At 40.1% G+C, this 15,839-nt stretch overlaps 1 protein-coding gene across 6 annotated transcripts in view; it reads left to right on the top strand.

Moving 5' to 3' along the window:
* Positions 1–4,433: 4,433 nt before the first annotated feature.
* Positions 4,434–15,839, top strand: part of arnt (aryl hydrocarbon receptor nuclear translocator) — a gene marked incomplete at its 3' end in the record, with an annotated part of 65,409 nt that continues 54,003 nt past the window's right edge. For all 6 annotated transcript variants that reach the window (NM_001441983.1, NM_001430813.3, NM_001441982.1 and 3 more), the window contains 4 exon segments: positions 4,434–4,743; positions 6,954–7,041; positions 9,699–9,737; positions 9,821–9,868. In NM_001441983.1, the coding sequence (NP_001428912.1) occupies positions 4,725–4,743; positions 6,954–7,041; positions 9,699–9,737; positions 9,821–9,868 (194 nt within the window). In that variant the 5' untranslated portion in view covers positions 4,434–4,724.

Raw genomic sequence — 15,839 nt, 5'->3', positions numbered from 1 at the left:
CAGACATCAACAACATTATACTCAACTGTTTGGAATAAAAAGGCTGCATGGTAGCTCACTGGTTAGCTCTGTCGCCTCGCAGCAAGAAGGTCACTGGTTCGAGTCCCAACTGGCTCACTTAGGCTTTCTGTGTAGAGTTTGCATGTTCTCCTTGTGTTAGTGTGGGTTTCCTCTGGGTGCTCTAGTTTCCCCCCACAGACCAAACACATGCGCTTTAGGTGAATTGATGATTTTAAAATGGCCGTAGTGTGTGAGTGATTGTGTATGTGTGTTTCCCAGTACTGGGTTGCATCCGCTGCGTAAAATATAAGCTGGAATAGTTGTCGGTTCATTCCGCTGTGGCGACCTAAAAAAAAATTGAGACTAAGCCGAAGGAAATGAATAAATGTTTGTAATAAAAGCCATGATTTAATGTTCACAACTGCTAAAACACTACAGCTCATCCTCTGAACTAAATCTGCAATGGTCTAAACTCATTTTCTGCAATCTCATCATTAAAAACTTGTTCACGTTCAGGCAGTTAGACAGTTTCACACATTCATTTGTTCACTGGTTTAATGCTAACAAATAACGCTTTGCCAAAATTAGACATTAATTTTAAAGTCTTTTTAATTTGATAGGTCATTATCATATTTTAAGGTACACTCAAAACATATTTTGCTGCTTGTTCAAATTACTTATTTAAAATGAGTTGAAACAAAACATTTTTGTTTCCATTTTTGGGGGGGCAACTTAATTTTTTATGTTGAATCTACCAAAATTTGTTAAAACAATAAAACAATTAAGTTAACTTAAAGGTGCAGTAGGTCAGTTCTCAAAGTGGGGGTCGGGACCCCCTGAGGGGTCGTGGGACAATAAGGGGGATAGCCTGGTGATTTCCAAAAATCGAATTATTTTTATTAAACCATAAGAATTACCATATTGTATCCATAACCTACTAAAGAGAAAATAGTCGCTTATGGTTACTATATACTACAAAGTTACTATAGTAGCTTATAGTTACTAGTTCTATTGGATTGTGACCAATTACATTATATTAAAGACAGCAATGGCGACGCAGTGGGTAGCACGTTCGCCTCACAGCAAGAAGGTCGCTGGTTCGAGCCTCGGCTCAGTTGGTGTTTCTGTGTGGAGTTTGCATGTTCTCCCTGCCTTCGCGTGGGCTTCCTCCGGGTGCTCCGGTTTCCCCCACAGTCCAAAGACATGCGGTACAGGTGAATTGGGTAGGCAAAATTGTCCGTAGTGTGTGTGTGTGTGTGTGAATGACTGTGTGTGGATGTTTCCCAGAGATGGGTTGCGGCTGGAAGGGCATCCGCTGCGTAAAGACTTGCTGGATAAGTTGGCGGTTCATTCCGCTGTAGCGACCCCAGATCAATAAAGAGACTAGAAAATGAATGAATGAATAAAGACAGCAATATCGTCCGACGCACCAGATTGATTTTATAATTTATAGCACTGAAAAATTAAACCAAGAATAGCCTTGGGTCTGTTGGTGTGTGCATTGCATGCAAGATTTCTGTATTTATAACTCCCTCAGGGGATATTGGGGTCACGAGTCTCTGGCATTGTTTTTTTGGGGGTTGCGAGCTGAAAAGTTTGGTAACCCCTGCAGTAGGTGATTTTCATTAGACACATGTTTTGTTGTGCTGGTTGAAAGTCTCTTTACATTCCACTAGTAATGATTAAAGTAAATGATTTAAGTGTATTCATATATATTTTTATATTCTGGGTAATGCACATAAGACTCAAAAATATTCTGTCCAATTTGTGCCTATATATTTTTTTTTAATAAATTATTTTTATTTCTATTTTTGTATTATTAAATGTATTAAATTATTCTTTTTTGATAGGGCAGGCAAAAATCTTTTCCAACTGGGATATATATTTATTTTTAAAATCCTTAGTTTTTATCATGTATAAGTCTAAAATGTACTTCATAATGGTCTTAAAATGTCTTTAAAAGTCTTAAATGTAGCCTGGTGAAACTTGCAGAAACCCTGTTTAACTAATTGCATTTAATTCAAATGCTCAAACTGTAATACATTTTCATTTAAAAAATTCAACAAACAAATAAATAGATAAATAGAATGACATTCAATGAAGTGTACGAGAAAAAAACATCTGCATAAAGCTATGCAGGAGTAGGTCACTGATCTCTATTATAAATGAGTGGTGTGGGTGCCCTTTTAAAAGAACTTTATGCGATATTCCGAACAGTTTTTTCCAGCGCAGTGTATAGGGAACAGGGTATAGTGAACACTGTGAAGGGAACACGCGGATCGGAATGCAGCTCTGCAAAGACCTTCTGAAGGACAAGAAGAAACGCCACTCTAAACTCTTTTCCGTGGGAGTCACGTGACCTTCAGCTGCCATTTTAATTGGCTGCAAGCTACTAGAAAGAATGTAAAGGACTATGCGATAATGTTTACTTTTTAAAAAGCACAATCTTGTCTTTTTTTACACGACTAACTGGCGAATGTTAAGCAAATAATTCTAATAATCATTATTAATATTTATCTGTTAGGAAAACATTATCATGTGTCTCGCCTCTGCCTGAATTTCATTTCCATCAGTATTTTTATTTTTTGTTTTTATTTTAAGCCTTCCCTTCGTCAAAATGTCACTTATTCAAGATCATTCCCACTGCAGATTATACATGAGTTACGACAATATTGTTTAAAATATAAACATTACTTTCCAATACTAAACATACCTCAGGGAGTTTACAATTAGTTTACAAGAAAATCAGCGCGGCAGCATTATCAAAATTTTATATAAAATTGGCCAGGTGTGTATATATATAATTTATTTGATTTATTATTACTTTATTAATTCATTTTCTTTTCAGCTTAGTCCCTTTATTCAGCACTACTCACGTTACCACAGCGCCGCCTCGTTATTTTATTATTTATTATTATTTTATTTATTATGTAACCCACCGTTCCTACTCAACCCAGCCCGGTCTGAGCTGGGATTGACCCAGTGATTCTTTGTATGGGAGTCGGTTGCTCTAACAAGAGGGCTAAAGACCATGGCCTCTAGCATCTGTCGCTGGAGCACCTTTAGAGGTCAGAGGAGGTTTACCTGCATAGCACTTCGCGAGCTGGCCTCTGTTACACTCACCCTCCTAAACCTCACTTCCATCCCGGACGAGCCCCCACATGTAACCCACCCATTCTCTGAGCGATCAGTTATTTATATATATATATATATATATATATATATATATATATATATATATATATATATATATATATATATATATATATAATTTTATTCTTTCCTTTCTTTCTCCCGTTTAATTTATGTTTGTGTTTTGTTGTTTGTTGCTGAAGGGTGTAATGTTAATTTAGTTTTGTTGTTATTTTGTTGGGATCGTGTACATTGTAGGAACCTTTTGAAAATGAATTATAATGAATTATATATACGCATATGGTTGCTTAAATATTTACTTATTAAGCATATTTTTGTGTATTTACGTTTATTACTTCCACTATTCTGCTTAAATTCAGTTTTAAGTATGGAAGTTTAAAAGCAATGTTTTCAAATAAATAAATAAATAATAATATAAGTAGGCTACCAGTAACACAAATAAAAACAAAAATAATTTTAATTGTAAAAATAAAAATAAAATTGAGGAAGTGATCAATCAGTTTTAAAATAAATGTAATATTTGCATATGGTTGCTTACATATGTCCTATTAAAGATATTTTAATGTGTTTTACACCTATTAAATTCAGTTTTAAGTAGTTTACTAGCAATGTTCACAAAACAAATACAAATTAATAATAAATTATAAATAAATAATAATGATAATAATAAAAGTATCAGTAACACAAATAAAAATAAAAACAAAACAGCATTAATTTAATTGTAATAAAATTGAGGAAGTGTTTTTTTTTGCCCACAAACTATAAGACCGCAACAACTGAAATTTTAAACATTAGAAAAAAACACAGAAAAAATTAAACTAAATAAAAAAATTATAATAATAAGAGAAAATTATATAAGGTCACATATACCGTACACACAAAATCATGTTACCTGCTACATATTTAACTACTTATTCAAAATAAGCCAAAACAACACAATTCTTGATTTTTGGGGGGGAAAGTTAAATGTTTTAGGTTCAACCCACTTAAATTCGTAAAATCTAATAAATTAACTTAATTCCTTCATGTTGTTCAAACCCAAATAGATTGTGTGGATTAAGCCATATTGACCAGGCCAAAATATAAAATATAGATTGATAAAATATAGTCATTATAGTCAATTAAGAAAAATCTTTTCCAGAAAAATACACTTATGAAAGAAAAAAAAGTCTATTATATTAAAAGTGTTTTGTTTTTGCGACACCCTTCGCGCGCTCCGAGTGGCGCTGCTGGCTCCTGTAGAGCCTCTAGTTTCCTCCTCTGACGTACATTTACTGCTTACTGGAAGATTACACGCGCCATCTTGGATCAGGGCAGGTTTTTAATCTGGAAAAAAGTCAAAAGAGCACCAAGGAAGAAACAACTATCAAACGTCTCGAGGATACCGCACAAGCTGAACGAGAAAATGACAGCATGTTTAAGGTCATGACATCGGTTTAAAAGCACTTTTATAGAGACTCTATCGGAGTGAAGAGAAGCTAACATCGGAGCGGGAGCGGAGGTTTTCCCTCAGCTGCTGGGAAACTAGTTTCGTATATGTTTGTTAATCTAAACACCTTTGCCTGTCGGACATGACATCAGCTAATCCGGGTAACGTATGATATTACATATTATGCAGTTGAATGTCTGGGTCGTGGTGTTTTTTGGTCGAGTTTGTCGGTGTAGGCTAGCTCGAGCAGCTGTTCTGATGGAGCTGATAATAATAACACCGAACATTAGCGCTTTGCTAGCAGACGTCAGGGCTTGTGTTTTGTTTCTTCGGTCAGTAAGGAGCGATGACAGTGTGATGTTTAGCTGTCATTTACACACACTGTCACACACACAGACTCAAAACAACAGTCAGATCTATCAGATTTAACCATTTAGCTGTGCTTATCAAGAACTGTACTTCATGTATACAGTACACACTCATTGCTCTATTTTCTGCGTCTTTCTCATGTATGTCAGTAGTAAACATGCTTTCTTTTTTTTGGTGCTGTGTAATGTGTTTGCTTTTGACATAAATAAGCAGGTTTATATGCGCAATAAACTTGTTTAAACTTTGTTTTAAATAACGAGAGAGGCTTCCCATATGCTAATGCTACATGTTCAAAACAAGCTGTCATCAAGGGTTATGTTTGGACTTTCTTTGCAATGTTTTTTTTGACACACAGCAGAATTAATGATAATATTTACTCTGATATGTGAATAAGCTTGATCATTATTAACTCAAACTGAGCTGAAACTATTCAGTAAACCTCAGCAGCTGGTCGGAGCTCATTCACCTTTGAAAAATGTTGAATGTCAAGCTAACTTGGATATTATTATGTGAGCGGTTGTTTTTATTTTTTACAACCCTGCTACCTAGATTTGTTCTAGAATATTCATTTATTAATGAACAGGTAGTTCACTTATTAAGCTAGAAAAATAATGCTAATTTTAGGGCATATATTATTTACAGTAGCTTGTTATGCTTTAAATAAGTAAGGTTTATTTATTAACTAATTTCTGGAGGATCACGTGCTTATGATTGCTTGCTGCTAGTCTTGCATTATTTAATTTATGATTTGATAATCCATATCAACTTTTCTTCAGTGTTTGATTTTTAAGTAAAGCTAAACCTCCTTGTTTGGTTTCGATTTAAAGAATAAATGTGTAGTTTCTGTTGTCTAAGCAGTGAGATTTATAGGTGTTTTAGTATTAAAGAAATTAAATTTCTTATTAACTATTGAAATTACTTAGTACAATTTTTAAAGATATAACGTAAGGCATTAAGCTGGTTTTGTTCTCATAATAGTCTCTTTTTAAAGCAGCTTAAAAAGGTATATATTTTTCACATTCTGGATAAATGTAAAACAATTTTTCATTATCATTATGTTTAAACAATGTTATTGCTGCTCTTTAAAATTTTGGTGTGCATCTTAGGACAACACTAAGACACTGATTGTGTATGTTAAGATTAGTTACAGTGCAAGAAATGCTTTTTAAACTTAGATTTATTTTGTTTTGTTTCTAACCCAAATATCTAAAACGTTTTTAGACAAGCAAACTGTCTTGTTTTAGGAACTAATATGTCAACTTTAATGAGCTTTTCCATAAACAAGCAAAATAATCTGCCAGTCGGGTGAGCTATGTAATCTTGTGTCAAAAGGAAAAACAAGATTATTTTGCTTACCCCATTCTTAGATTATTGTGCTTGCAATTAGCGATCATTAGTTCTTAAAAGTTTTATGTTTCATTAATATTTATTTTATTTTTCTACATTCATAATTAACTTTTTCTTTGAAGTTTTGAATCAATTGAGAAAAAATATATATTAATTTTATTATTTTATTTTATTATTAAAAAGACAATAAGTGGAAAAGAGGTGTGCAGTAAGCATCAAGACTACTGTATAATAAATTCATTATTTTTTGTGAGATTATTTCCAGTTTTGGCTTTGGTACTGACTAATCAAATGTATCAGTAGAGACAGAGCTTCTACAGTGCAACAGAATTACAGAGACAGGACAAAAAACAGATAATAAATATATTTTAAAAAGAAGTAAGAAGTGAATGCAGATATAAAAAAATTAACAAGTGTATGTACAGGTATATTACTATATACAATATTATATGTGCAGCAAATAATCCTTGAAATTATTATTATTATTAGAAATTATGAATTTAAAAGAGAGATCTGTGAGAGGTTTACGTTTATTCATGCTGAGCACCGTATAGTTAACTTGATTATAGTTATCAGTTGACTTAAATTGTGAGATGAGATTTCTGTCATATCACCCGGCCCTGGTTATCATTCTGGTCTTTGTGTTTTGTTTTAGATATGTCTGAGGTCCCGTCTCTGGCCATGACCTCCTCTAATGGATCTCATTCCAACGGTGTGCAAAAAGCCAACAAACGGCAAGCCACGTAAGTCTGATGTGTGAACACTGAGCGTCTCATTAATCCTGCTGAAACACTGTTTAGTTGAAAAAGGAGAGTTCTGACGTCGTTTTGACCTTTTTTAATCTGTTGACCTTAGAAGGAGATGCTTTGGGAAATGTGTCTTCAAAAATGACAAAAAACATCATGAATATTACTGCTGTTGAACGATTATTGCTTCCAAAATAAAAGTTTGTATTTACATTAGTGATGGGTCGTTCTTGAACGATTCGTTCATTTTGAACGAATCTTCAAAATCATTCGGGAACTGCGAGTTCTCACAGGCAGTGATTCGTTTATCCGCACGTGCGCACATTTGTGCAGGTGGTATTGTTCATTCTAAGTCTTTTGAGTCGTTCATCGCGGAAAGGCAGAAGCCAATCATATGCGTTTAGAGCCGGAAAAAGAATTGATCCGTTCATCTCTCGAGTCCTCTATCGGTGAACTTGATGAACGAGACTCAAAGATTAGAGTCAGAAAAATTATCCGAACTTCCCATCACTAATTTACATAATATACACGTGTGTACTGTGTATATTTATGTGTGTGTACAGTGTGTGTGTATACACACTCACACACACACACACACACACACATATACAAGCAATAATATATCATACAAAAATAAGACCGCTATCATACTACAGGAATAAGAAAGGCAATTTGTACAGGAATAAAAGTACAATCTGTGCATTAAAAAAATCCTTTTATTTACTTTCCTTGGTGGTGACATGATGGCGTAATGACGTATTTATTTTTAGCTGTGTAAGGTTTAAATAAAATGGTGTTTTCAAATAAGAGTTTGATTGAAGATTTACGAGAACTGAAAGGTTACAGTGCTTCATGGTTTCTTCATGAATTTCTGACTTAAAACTGTGCAAAGGGTGTATTGGATTATATGCACATATTGGTTGTGTGTGTGTGTGTGTGTGTGTATAAACAAGCATTTTATGCATTATAGCCATGCATATGTTTGTAAACAAGAATATACACAGTATGCATACATATACTGAAGTAATGCAGAAATATTTTTAGTAAATATGATCTTTTATTTTGGACAGCACTTATAAATACACAGAATGGTGATTCCTGGATTGCAGGGACATTTTGCATCTCCTAGATAAACTTCAAAAACCAATATACAGTTTCAATTAATCTCTAGACAAAATATTTTGTGAATATTTATATGTGTTAATATGTACTTAACTCCAACATAACCTATTTTTGACAGTCTCTGACCCTGGAACCATACATTCAGAATCTATTATCAAGCCTACATTTAATCCCTTTTAAGTAAACAAGTAAACATTTGCACGAAACACAGATTTTCTGTATTATTTGTAATTTCAGTGACAAAAAAAAAGAAAACATTTTGTGTTCGTTTCTACAATCCGGTCAATTCCTTTACATCGGTTATCAAAAGGCAAAATAATCTGTAAAGCACTTATAGAAAAAGCATGTGACTTAGTTTACGATGCATTAAGGCGTGTAGTTATTCTTCTGTAATTAATTAGTGGAGAATATTTAGGATACACTAATAGTAGATTAATTATGTCAACTGTGATATTTCAGTGAAATTCTCAATTTTTAAAAACAATAATATAATGAGAATGCATATAATAGTGTTTTAGACATGCCATGTGGAGTCTGCTTTGAGGTAAGCATCTACAGCACAGGTGACAAACTCAGTTCCAAAAGGGCCGCAGCTCTGCACAGTTTAGTTGCAACCCTAATTAAACACACCTGATCAAACTAATTGAGTCCTTCAGGCTTGTTTGAAACCTACAGGTAAGTGTGTTGGAGCAGGGTTGGAACTAAACTGTGCAGGGCTTCGGCCCTCCAGGAATTGAGTTTGACTAGAATTTGAGTTTAGAGCTAAATATTGCTAGTATTGCTATTAGTGGTTTAAAACTGTTAATAATAAGTTATGTGTGATAGGGAACATTTAATTCTTATTAACTTATTGTTAAACTTATTTTTGTAATAACTTATTGTTAAACCAAAAACAGAGCTGACATTTTTCATCATTCTAAATGCATTTACCATTATAAATACATTATTTCACGCTAATAATGCATTCATTTTACTGTAAATAAATACTACATGTGATGTAGAGCCTCCCAAGTTGAAGGGTAAAAGAATGGAAAATATTCCCGCATTTCTGGATTGAGTCATAAGGACGTCATGATCCTGACCACATAACAGGAATACAAATTATCAGGTGTTTTATTGTTCTTTTTGTCATTGTTGGAGAATTTCATGGTTGTCTTGCATTAGCAGCCTGAACATTCCTCCTAACGTCTCCTTTGATGTTCTACAGAATGTCATACGGGTTTCATTTTTTGACGGGATGTTCGTTTGTCGGTGAACGGTCTCTTAATTTGCATCATGTGCGAAGATGTTTTGTTTGGCGGCGGCTTTTCAAATTCCCGGGAATGACATTATGGCTTCGTCCAAACAATAGTAGCGTTGTTTATTGAGTGTCTGTGGTTGATTTGATTCATTGCTGGGCTTGATGATCCGTCTGCCTGTCGGGTGGAGAAATGCGGGATCATTTGAATGCTGTTTCTTTGCAATGTTGGAGTTGTGTAATGAGCAGTTGTGCAACATCACTGACTAATTATGTGAATTTCCCTGGCTTCCAGATCCGACTATGAGGACGATGAAGGAGGCAAATTATTCAGGTTAGTCATGATCTGTAACTTGAATCTGAAGACTTGTGTCTTATGACTGTATTTGGCAATTCAATTGATTATCTATTTCTCAGGTGTGACGATGATGGAGGCGGATCAAATGACAAGGAGAGATTTGCCAGGTACTGACTGACAGAAAACAGCAAGCTTTGGCTTTCATAGCCTGTATTCTTTCAGTTTATTGAAATGAAAAAATCAGAAATATCATCTGCTAATATTTAAGCTTTGACTATCCTATGGTGATGCTTTGGAAACCCTTTTAAAAGGGTAAATGCTGTCAGTGCAGCTTCTCATGAAAATAAATCCCAACAAAGTCACTGCTGAGACGCTTTGGATCTCCCTTCCGAACTAGTCTAATAAATAGAGTTTCACTTTAATAACTAATAGTAATATAATAATTTGTAACCTATTCCAGCGAGTTGTTCATAGTATCACTTACCAAAGTCATGACTGAATGAGCCATTTAGAAGAATTCTTAAAGAATGATTCAGTGACAAAGATCGTCTTGGCGCCACCCACTGGAGTTTTTATTTCATATATTTTTTGTTTAAAGGGCCATGACACCCCCTAATTTCGGTTAAAGTCTACTTCAGACTTTTTTCAAAAGATGCATGATTAATGGGCGTGGAGCTCCGCGAGCATCGGGCAGGAGTGGGCGTGGCCAGCAGAGGAGAAGGGGAGCGAACAACTGTTGTTGTCCGTTAGCTCACAAAATGAGACACAAAGAGGAGACGCATGAGTTTATAGTTTACAAAGTTAAAATGCAAAGAAATGAACAGTGATTTAATGCCCTGCTACATTTGTTATTCGTAATTTCATATACAGACAACCACAATTTATATCATTATAAAGATGTGTGTTCATGTAAACACTATAAATGAGGACTTCTCTCTCAATCCCCGTATCCAGCAGACTCAGTGCAGCAGGTCTCCTGACCCGTCTATTTTAACCATTAACCCTGCTGGTAATCTGGAGGATTTAGGCAAACACAGCAGCACGGCGATGTGTCTGAATGTGAACGAACTCCTGATAAAACACAGCGTCCGCCATTCTCTAATTCTCGTGCTGCTCTCCCGACAAAAATGCTAGCAGCACGCACACAGCTTTGCTGTATGATCGGCCCTGACAAGATCGCGGGGGAAAACATGCAACAAACCCCGTGGATGATGGAAACAAACGCATATAAGCCTTCATGAACGGCTAAATACTGTGCCGTGGTTTCTGTGTCTCTCAGCTCGGGCTTGACACTGGCAGGTCTGGCAGGTCTCATGAATAATTAAGCAGACGGCTCTTCTCATAGGATAAGAAAACTCCGCTATGAATAATAATGAGAAACCGACGCGTCATCATTGCACTAGCAGTACTGCGATACGTCACCGATTTTGATCCCGCCCCAAAAATCATTTTAAACCCGGAAGCTGAAATTAGCTGACAAAAGCTCAAAATTATCCAGTTTTCCCCACAATTAAAGCTGACAGGTGCTAACATTGTCTTAACTGAAGCTCAACACACACACATCTGTTAATATAAAAAAAAAGTTCTCTGGGGTGTCCTGAACCTTTAAAGGGCACCTATTTTACTTTTTCAAAGTTGAAGATAAGTCTTTGGTGTCTCCAGAATGTGTCTGTAAAGTTTCAGCTCAAATCACCCATCAGATTATTTATTATAGCTTTAAGAATATCGGGATTTTCTGTTCTGGACACCATGCAGCTGTTTATGTTATCTGTGCCTTTAATGCTACTTATTCCCGCTTACCGTTCGCACGTACCTGTCACGGTGTGCCTCAATCTCCACCTCGGCTGCGTCAGATAATCAGCACAGTGACAGACATGAAGGAATCAGATGTCTAGTTGCGTTTGTGAGAAATACTACAGTATGAACATTCTCAATGAGTATTTGATGTTTGTTTAGTGGAGTTGCACAATTAGTCGCACACATTGACGGTGCAAAGTTTACGCATACACACACACGCGCACGCGCACACACACACGCGCACACACACACACACACACACACACACACACACACACACACACACACACACACACACACACACACAAACACACACACACACACACACAGTGCAGCGTTTGACTTTGCACTGTTTTGCATGGCAAATGTGACAGGATACAAATTAATATCCACTGCTGTACAGATGTCTGTTATGTTAATGTACAAAATAAACCTGATGTAACATCCACAAACCGGAAGCGTTTTTAATATAGCTAAGCTACATAGTATAGAAATGTAGCTGAAAGAGGCTAATAATTTTGACCTTAAAATAAGGTTTAAAAAATTAAAAATGGCTTTTATTCTGGTCGAAATAACACAAACAAGACTTTCTCCAGAGGAAAAATATTGCCAGACAAATATATATATATTGTAGCGAGGCAGAGGGAAAACACAAACACCGTAGATGAAGTTACAAACAATGCCCCGGAGGGTGCTTTTATTTACAAGTGATAAAGGGGTGAATGAGTGCTCTTCTTAGAGGTGCGTGCTCAGGTGCTCCGGGGAGAAGGTGAAGACTGGTGAGAGGGATGGTGTTGGATCGGTCACGAGCTGGATTCGGCTGTGGGAGAGACAGAGAGAGACAAGCGTTAGCGCAGGGAGTCATCTGTAATGAAGCTCCCTTCCTTCTGTGTGGGGCTGGCTTATATCTCTCCCTGGCTGATGAGGTCCAGCTGTGAGCGATCCGAGGTTGATGAGAGATCCAGCTGGTGTGGATTTGTGCCCAGGGCGACGTGGTATTACATGGCTCGCTACATTCCCCCCCCCTTAGCGTCGTCCTGGTCCTGGGTGTCCTGCGAAGGAAGAGCAGTGTATTGAGAGGGGGGGTAGAATGTTTCGACAGACCTGCCCATCCTGACCAGAGCCGTGAGAGTCCGTCTGCGTTTCCGTGGGAGGCCCCGGCTCGATGTTGTACGTCGAAGTTGAAATCCTGGAGCGACAGGAACCACCTGGTGACCCGAGCGTTGTTGTTCTTCGCTGTCGCCATCCATTGTAGCGGGGCGTGGTCGGTCACCAGAGTGAATTTCCTGCCAAGGAGATAGTACCTTAGCTCCAGGATTGCCCACTTGATCGCCAGGGCCTCCTTCTCCACCGTTGCGTAGCGGGTCTCTGCGGGGGTCAGCTTCCGACTCACGTACATTATGGGATGTTCTTCATCGCCATGGACCTGGGAGAGGACCGCGCCCAGGCCCGAGTCGGAAGCATCCGTCTGTAGAATGAAGGGGCAGCCGAAGTCAGGTGCGTGCAGTACCGTTGAGGACGTGAGGGACTTCTTTAGGGCTCGGAACGCATCGTCGGCTTCCTTGGTCCATCTTATCCTCTCCGGCTGCCCCTTTCTGGTCAGGTCTGTCAAAGGGCTGGCTATGGATGAGAAGTTAGGTATGAAACATCTATAGTAGCCCGCTAACCCCAGAAATGCACGTACCTGGGTCTTTGTGGTGGGTTGTGGAGTTTCCTGTAGTGCCTTGACCTTGTTTTGCTGTGGCTGTATGAGACCTCGTCCAATGTGGAACCCGAGGTATCTGGCTTCGGCTAGACCCAGGTGGCATTTCTTGGGATTAGCTGTGAGCCCAGCCCGTCGAAGATCTAAGAGCACCCTCCGTAACCGGGATAGGTGTTCTTCCCATGACTCTGAGTGGACGATAAGGTCGTCCAGGTAGGCTGCTGCATATGGCTGGTGGGGCCTCAGCAGGATGTCCATCATTCTTTGGAATGTGGCTGGGGCCCCGTGGAGCCCGAAGGGAAGAACCCGGTATTGCCAGTGCCCACCGGGTGTGGAGAAGGCGGTTTTCTCCTTGGCATCTTCACTAAGTGGTAACTGCCAGTAGCCTTTGGTGAGGTCGATGGTGGAGATAAATCGGGCTCCACCCAGCCTATCCAGCAGCTCGTCCACCCGAGGCATGGGGTATCCGTCGAACTTGGAGATCTCATTGAGTTTCCTGAAGTCGTTGCAGAAACGGAGGGTGCCATCGGGTTTGGGGACCATCACTATTGGGCTGGACCACGGGCTACGGGATGGTTCAATGATGCCTAACCTTCTCATCTTCTGGATCTCCTCGTCGATAGCCAGCCTGCGAGCCTCTGGAACTCGATAAGGCCTTTGCCGGACGATGGTGCCAGGAGGAGTGATAATGTTGTGTTGGATGATGGAGGTTCGGCCCGGTTTCTCCGAGAACACATCCTTGAACTGACCAACCAAGGCTTGCAGCTCCGCCTTCTGGTTTGGTGAGAGTTGTTCACCAATGTGGACAACGGGAAGAGTTTCTTCAGCGAAGGCAACGAGATGACCTGGAGCTGCAACCCACTTCTTCATAAGATTTATGTGGTAGAGTTGTTCTTCCCGTCTTCGTCCCGGCTGACGGACTCGATAATTTACCGGCCCTACCCTTTCTACCACGGTGTATGGTCCCTTCCAGGATGCGAGGAACTTCGACGTTGTGGTAGGTATGAGTATCATCACCTTGTCCCCTGGGTGGAACTCTCTGGGTTGGGCGGGCTGGTTATACAATCTCTGCTGGGCGCGCTGGGCTTCGGTCAGGTGTTGTTTGACGATGGGCATGATTTTGTCGATGCGTTCTCTCATGTCCCGTACGTGTTCAATCACCGACCGCTGGGGGGCTGGTTCCTGTTCCCAGGCTTGACGAGCCACATCCAATAGGCCTCGGGGTTGGCGGCCAAACAGCAGTTCGAAAGGGGTAAATCCTGTGGAGGCCTGGGGGACTTCCCTGATACCGAATAACACGTACGGGATCATGAGGTCCCAGTCGCGCCCGTCCTCTGCCACCACCCGTCGGAGCATCTGCTTCAGAGTCTTGTTAAAGCGCTCGACAAGGCCGTCCGTCTGTGGATGATATACAGAGGTTTTTAGCTGTTTTACCTTGAGTAGGTGACAGAGGTCTGCCATCAACCGGGACATGAAGGGGGTGCCCTGGTCGGTCAGTATCTCCGTTGGGATTCCCACTCGACTGCATAGCAGAAACAGCTCCTTCGCGATGGCCGATGACGTGGCTTTCCTCAGGGGAATCGCTTCAGGGTATCTGGTGGCATAATCGAGGATAACAAGGATGTGCTCATGTCCCCGGGCCGACTTCGGCAAAGGCCCTACCAAGTCCATACCAATTCGGGTGAAGGGCACATCGATGATGGGTAGTGGTATTAGAGGGCTGGGGGGTGGTCGTTGGGGAGACGTTCTCTGGCAGATGTCACATGCCTGGCAATACCTCTTTACTTCCCCGTCTAGCCCCGGCCAATGGAAACGATCGCGGATCCTTTTCACCGTGTTGGCCGCTCCCAGATGTCCAGCCATCGGGTGGGTATGTGCCAGTTCCAGGACCGTCTCCCTCTTGGTCCTCGGAACGACCAGTAGTGTCTTCTTTTCCCCCCGCCTCTCTGCGACACAGTACAGCAGACCATTTTCCACAATGAAATGTGGGAGGGGGTGAGGGCTGGGAAGTCGCTCATTACCGTCGATGATCCGTACTTGTGGCCAACAGTGTTTGAGCGTTTCATCTTCCCTCTGTGCTCTGCCAAAATCACCTCCTGCGGTTATCTGCTGAAATAGATCAAAGTATAAATTAGCAGATATTGATGACTCACCCCCTCTGTCGCTCTCGGTGGTCATCAGCGCTGGTTTGCGGTCCCGATGAGCCCGTGACTTGTTCTTCTTCTTGGAACGAGCCGATAGAGCGTGGTGGTGAGTGAGGAGTTCGTCGAACCCCGGCCAGTCTCTGCCCAGTAGGAGGGGCACAGGAAGATCTGGAACGACCCCGACTTCAATGCGCCAGCTGCCTGGTTTCGCCGCGATGGTCACTCTTCGGGCGGGTACGTGGCGGGTATCACCGTGTACACACGTGATTGGAATAAGGCTTTTACTTTCTTGGCGGTACTTCAAAGTCTTCGGGTGAACCAGAGTGATGGCGCTTCCTGTGTCTAAGGTGGCCGTTTGTGTTTTTCCCTCTAGTTGGACTTTATGGGTGGGAGCTTCGGGAGGGATATTGCGGTGAACCGCGCACCCTGCTGTCCAGGCCGGGGTCGAGTGCGTCGTCGGCTCGGTGGGCATCGGCTCGTCCATCGGGCTGGGGA

Source organism: Danio rerio, chromosome 16 (assembly GCF_052040795.2).
Source record: "Danio rerio strain M-AB ecotype USA chromosome 16, GRCz13ab, whole genome shotgun sequence".
NCBI classification, from domain to species: domain Eukaryota; kingdom Metazoa; phylum Chordata; class Actinopteri; order Cypriniformes; family Danionidae; genus Danio; species Danio rerio.
The sequence above is the reverse complement of the archived record's forward strand: the minus strand, read 5'-3'. Positions and strand labels throughout refer to the sequence as shown.